Source organism: Triticum aestivum, chromosome 5D (assembly GCF_018294505.1).
Source record: "Triticum aestivum cultivar Chinese Spring chromosome 5D, IWGSC CS RefSeq v2.1, whole genome shotgun sequence".
NCBI lineage: Eukaryota > Viridiplantae > Streptophyta > Magnoliopsida > Poales > Poaceae > Triticum > Triticum aestivum.
The window spans coordinates 134,919,729-134,925,545 of NC_057808.1; the positions used below are offsets into that span (position 1 = coordinate 134,919,729).

Genomic DNA, 5,817 nt, shown 5'->3' on the forward strand with positions numbered 1-5,817 from the left:
AGCTCGTCGGCCACCGACAACCATTGTGTGGTGGAGCACCGGCCGCAAGGGGGCGCACAACCACGAGGCTGGCTCGTCCTCGGGCCGCCGCCGCCGCGACGTCAAAGCTGAGCCCGCATCACCCCCGCGAAGGGCCCCCGCGCATCCCGCATTCACCATCGCCCCTACGGCCACTGGCGAGCGCGCCCGGCACTACATCCACGCGGATGTTTGCCATCGTTATTGGGAGACGAGGACGCCGCTCCCCTGGAGCAACGTTCACCTGCCCAATAACTGGCATCTGTCCGCGGATTGGGTGCCGATCCCGCCGGTCCTGACGAGCGGCCGTGCCCACCGCGAGGAGATCAAACACCGCCGCCGCCTCCTGCCATACGACCTGTTCTACGACCCCAGGTACGCCGTCGACTTCGGCCTGTGGGACACATGGTTTAGGGACGAGCATGACACGCGGCGCGCGTCCTTCTTTGCCGGCACCTCATCGGGGCCGCGACGGCGACGTCCAGAGCGCCGCGCATGCTCCAAGCCCTCCCCAGGTGCGCGGGCGTACGCGGGTGCGCGCCATCACGCCGACGTCGTCGCCTTCGCCCTCTCCGTCGCCACTACCACCTCCTCGCATGACAGAGGAGGAGGAGGCCCGACTCCTTCAACATGTCATGGAAGACTCCATGAACACCCACGATGAGCGCCTATGGGAGGGCCTGGACACCATGATTGCCTTCTCTGCGGCCGGCGACGTGGCCGTGTCGGAGCTGGAGATGAGGGAGGAGGTGAGGGAGGAAGTGCTGGAGGAGCAGCCCGTCGCCGCGTTCCACCCGGGCCTGGTGGGCCCGCGGTGGAGCTGGTCGTGCACGGTCGCGGACATGGCCGACGGCGTGGTGGCCGTGAACTGGTGCCCTACGCCGCCGCGGTCACCGGAGCGTGAGACGTCGCCACGGGGTGAGATGGTGCAGGCGCCTCCCACCTTCCAGGAGCCTCGCGCCTTCCAGGGACCGGCCCACCTCTGGACGCCGCCGCCCTACATCGACCTTACTGGCGACGAAGACGACAGCGGCGACGCGTGAGGAGACGGCGACGGGCACGGCAGCAGCGCGCGGGGCGACGCTTTTCTTTTGTTTTTTTATGTTAATTATGTTTATGTTAAGAACAGTGGAACGGGCCGTTCTAGGCCCGTGAAGACTGTTTAATTATGTTTTTATGTTTGCGTTTATTTTTATTTTTGGCATTTCTTTTAGTTTTTGTGATTTTTTTTATATCACGTCCATCCCGAACATGATATGGGGTGCGGCCGCGCATTGGACGCACCGACACGGCAACGGGCCCAAGCGGACATGGATGACTCCATTACCGTCTAAATCGATGAAAGAGGTCAAAACGAACGTCCGTTTGGAATCGTGCGCTAGAGTTGGTTTAAGCATGAATTGGATCGGCGCGTTGGAGTTGCTCTTATTTTTCGAAAGTCTGTCATGTTAAACTGCAGTTGCATCTGAATAAAGCTGTTTGTGTTAAAAAGAAAGGCTGACTTGCAGGCCCTCCGCGGCTTTCTAGTAGAATCTCCAAAAGCCCCTCTTCCTTTTCGCCGGATCTTCTTGTGCACATCATCGCATATCCCAAAGCAGAAACGCAAAAGAAACCAGCAATCCAAGCACGCGGCTGGTGCGAAGCAGCCAAGGACCAACGAAGCGGGAGGGAGTTGACGATGGGGCAGTGCGGATGCTTCGGGGCGGCGCAGAAGGAGCAGCGGGCGGAGGCCGACCGCCTCGAGGCGCAGGAGGCCCGCGCAAGGGCCGCCGAGGCCGCCCAGAAGAGGTAACCGCCGCCTTCTGCTCCAAGGATCTCAAATCCTGATCCTAGTTTGTTGGTTCGAACTCATCGCGCCGATCAGGTAGGTTTGGTTGTTGGATAGTAGGAGCGAAGAATTCGGCCGTTCAACGCGGTATAATCCCGACCATGCTCCGTGTCGCCCTGGTTTCTTGGTGGGATGCCCTGATTCTTGCCGGATTGGGTTCAGGGTTTATCGGATTGGATCGGTTTCGAGACTGCCAGAGTTCACCAGGTTGGATCGAAATGTTCGTCCCTGAAGCAGTTCATGGAACCGGATGGAGTTGGCCCCTTCTTGAATCGCGCCGCACTACTCAGACATTTCTTGTCCCAAAATGGCGTGCTCTCTTCTACTGCGTTATTTTTAGAGCCAGACGATGTCTTGCGGGTGAAGCAGACAGCTGCAGGAGGAAGGATAGACGGGTTAGGAATAAGCGGATGCAGGCTGTAAGACAATTTGCTGAATGGCAACGTTCCTGCAGAGCTTGCCGGGCTGAATTCCTGCTCTGTCATGTACTGAATTAGTTGGTCTGCATCATTGATACAACTGCATGGCCATATATTCTTCCCAAATATTGATGCTAGGCCTGTCTATAAAATGTACTCACTGGAACTCTACCTCTGTCTTTGCGATGCTGTATTATGTAAGTAACAACAGCCTATCTGGACAAATTCCATTTTCTTGTCCAGTATGAAGAGAATCCTAACCTCTCTTTGTTCTCTAGTTATCTACTCCCTCCGATCCAAAATAAGTGTCGCAATTTTGAACTGGAGTTAGTTCAAAACTGCGACACTTATTATGGATCGGAGGTAGTACAGCAATGGCCTCACTGGAGGAAACTTACCATCAGCAATTACTGATCTTTGTTTTCTGTACTACCTTGACTTCTCAAGCAACGGTTCCTATGATGACATCTTTGTGGTATCTGCAATTTATCTGGCTTCAAATTTTCAGACTGCTCTATCAACCACATCAGCATGTACACTTAGCAGATTGTGCGGCAACAAGTGTTTTTCCACTCGTTGTACTTATCATAAGGCGGTTCAACCATCTCATTGAAGTCTTAAGAGTAGCAATTATGTGTCTGACCATTCCGATTCCAATTGACTAATTCCATCTTTGGCTCTTCATCTCCTCCTGGAGTTGTGATTCTGGTTTGTCACATCCTGTTTCAGAAATCACCTAGTGTTTTGCTAAAATGATTGTGCTGGGTACTGCAACTAATTTCAGAAGATGTATTTCCAGATCTGGTTCTAGATTTAAGTTGGATTGATTAGGTATAATTGGATTATCAGAATTGTGTGGTAATACAAAGATTCCATTCTCCTTGTGTACTTTATGCTTGTAAATAAAGTTCAGGATGCAGTCGTCAAGTATACATGTTCAAGATTTCTGGGTTTTTCTATCAGAAAAAACTTTGTTTGGTTTTATTATGGTATAATATGCTTGTTTGTGTTGGTCACGGTTGCTTTCGAGTCATTACTGTTGTTGTTGAAATGAATAAGTTCGTTTTTCAGGAAGTTTATGTCATGCAATATCTTGTTCTGTTTAGACCATGCACTTACATCTCTTAACAACATCTACCAGTTCATTTGGTCTTTTAGTTTACAGACGTATTTCTTTCCAACATCTATGTGTGGTACATCAGCTTCAGACCCCCCTCCCCCTCCCTTACCGCCATGTATTTTTTTCTTATGTTTGTATAATGATTCTTTTATAGTGTCTGCTGTCAATCAAAGTCCTATTACAACTTTGGACTGTTCATACTTTATTAACTCAACCTGAAGTAGCGTGGTCACAATTTAGTTTTTTTAACCTTCAGGCAGCAGGAATATGAAAAGTCAGCTGCTGGACGAGCAGCACGAGCACAGATTAAAGCTATGAAGGAGGCCAAGACATCATCAAACCAAGGAGAGCCGGTTCTGAAGGTATTTTAGCCTACTTGAGTAGTCACTACGTGTCTACGTTGGACCTAAAGTTTAACCTTGTGAGATTCATTTCTCTGTTGGATACTTATCTTCTGAGCTTTTGATTGTACAGTGGCAGATGGGGTAAATCATCATATGTGTCCTTGCAACCTTCAGCGTGTAAGTATGAATACTCACTGAATCATACTCAGGGTCTTCCATTTCCTATGTGATTGTGTTATCTGGTAGTGTAAACGGATGAAAAACTGTACTGTTAAGTAGCCACTGCCTGTCTAAGTCTAAGTAGGATTGATTTTCATTTTTCGGATGTTTAACTATTCTGAAGGAACATAAATGAACACTGCAGATAAGAAATGCATTATAATGGTCAGAGTTTCGTTCTTCATTATAATTTTCAATCTCTTTTCTTCTTATAAGGGGCCCAATATGAGGAACAGAAGAGACCAGCTTCATTTCCGCACACTTTTGTAAAGTCTGTAATGAGAAGTGCTACTGCAGTGTTTGATTTCGTGAACTATCAGAAAGTATGAAGTGAAAATTGATGACGGGGATATAATTTAGAACAAAACTTCAATTGTGACTTCTTACTGGCGTTTTGGCTCCCGGGAGCATTTGCTCCCGGGTGAACAGTAACACGAAAAAAAATATTATATGTTTTCGAAAAATTCTGAAATTTTTTGTAGATGATTGTATTAGTGTTGCAAACATGCATGACAATTTTCATGCGAAACGGAGCTGCGGTGTTTCGTCGGCAAAAAAACAAACAAATTTGGGGTAACTTTTGGTGTTCGATTTGTTATTTTTGTACAAGCCAAAATGTTTAATATTTTTGCCTCAAAATTTGCAGGTAGCATTTGGATGTGACTAAGTACACAAACAAATTTTGTCTTGATTTTTTTTCATTTCAACAATTTTTTTTGGCCACGGGAGCCAAATTGACTTTCCGCTTCTTATTGTTTTATTCTATGATCACCATAGTTCTACTCTGGTGCACGTTATTTTGATTGGTGTTGGGCCTTGTCTTGACACTTTTCTTCCGTGCCCTTTTCAGGTTGTTGATGGTGCGCGGAAGCTTGTTTTCTTTTGATCAGGCGATGCAGTTTGGTCACCTAACTCATTTGTGATTTTTGTCAGTGAAATGTACATCCTTTTAGTCACTGGTATACACGCTTATTCAGAGAGAGTGTATGTATTGCCCAATCTGTCTTCTAGAAGTGTGTCGCGTGTTACTGTACATTCTATACAGTGGTGGTTGTCTGGCAAGGTAGGTATTACTGGAGCATGATACCTGCAACTATCCAGTGGGTTTTCTTTTTACCAAAGACCAGTCGTGTAGATGTTCTTGTTGCATTGAAAGTGTTCACTCTGCATTTGGAAGTGTTCACATTATGAGAAGATGGAAGAAAGGGAAGGATTATTCATGTGCAGTAAACTAGATACAATCGTGTAGAGTGGCATTATCTTGAAGCGATCTTGTTGCAGCAAGGCTTTAGCATCAATTTTGTTTGCGTCATTAATTTTTTTGAAACTGAGGCAAAAGATTTGACCCGTATATTAATTAAGAGAGAATAGAGTTTGAGTTAGGAAATACATACAACGAGATTTTCTCCCAACAACATGACCCTAGTTTCTCAGCACCTGTTGTGACCCAAAACTTCATTTTGTCGATGACCATGTTAAGCAAGAGGGGGGGGGGGGGGGGGGGGGGGGGGGGGAAGCCATGGCCCTAAAATGATTGGCCCACATTGTGCTCAAGATGCCACAAAGATATGTCCATGCTCAACAGTTGGAGCTTGTCAATAATCAACTTCCAAATCGTGTACCGACATTGGAAGAATATGTGATCACCGGATTCTTCCATCCTTTTGCAAAGCGGGCAAATGTCAATTTGGCCACCCTTTTTTGACGAGTCTATCGGCCGTTCAAATGCGATCTTGAATTGCCAACCGCAATAACTTCACTTTTGGCCACGCCCGAACCTTCCAAACGGCATGCTCCATTAAAGATAGGACCTGTTAGAGTAAAACGAGATTGAAAGTGAATGGACGATTAGTCTCGGTTTCTATTGAT

At 47.2% G+C, this 5,817-nt stretch overlaps 1 protein-coding gene across 3 annotated transcripts; it reads left to right on the top strand.

Annotated features, from left to right (window-relative positions):
* Window positions 1-1,513: 1,513 nt before the first annotated feature.
* On the top strand, window positions 1,514-5,168 carry LOC123119896 (uncharacterized). Of its 3 annotated transcripts, none has more exons than XM_044539861.1 (4): window positions 1,514-1,806; window positions 3,642-3,747; window positions 3,860-3,910; window positions 4,799-5,168. In XM_044539861.1, exons 1-3 carry the CDS (start codon window positions 1,697-1,699, stop codon window positions 3,872-3,874), a joined length of 231 nt encoding a protein of 76 aa, XP_044395796.1. In that variant the 5' UTR covers window positions 1,514-1,696; the 3' UTR covers window positions 3,875-3,910; window positions 4,799-5,168. The 3 variants fall into 3 exon arrangements, with proteins under 3 accessions (XP_044395796.1, XP_044395794.1, XP_044395795.1); XM_044539859.1 differs by having other exon boundaries at window positions 3,860-3,906; XM_044539860.1 differs by lacking the exon at window positions 4,799-5,168 and adding an exon at window positions 4,165-4,748 and having other exon boundaries at window positions 3,860-3,906.
* The last annotated feature ends 649 nt before the right edge of the window (window positions 5,169-5,817 follow it).

Coding starts and splice junctions, on each gene's coding strand:
- LOC123119896 (XM_044539861.1), top strand. CDS start 1,697: ATGGGGCAGTGCGGATGCTTCGGGGCGGCGCAGAAGGAGCAGCGGGCG. Junction 1,807..3,641: donor GCCGAGGCCGCCCAGAAGAG/GTAACCGCCGCC, acceptor TTTAACCTTCAG/GCAGCAGGAATATGAAAAGT.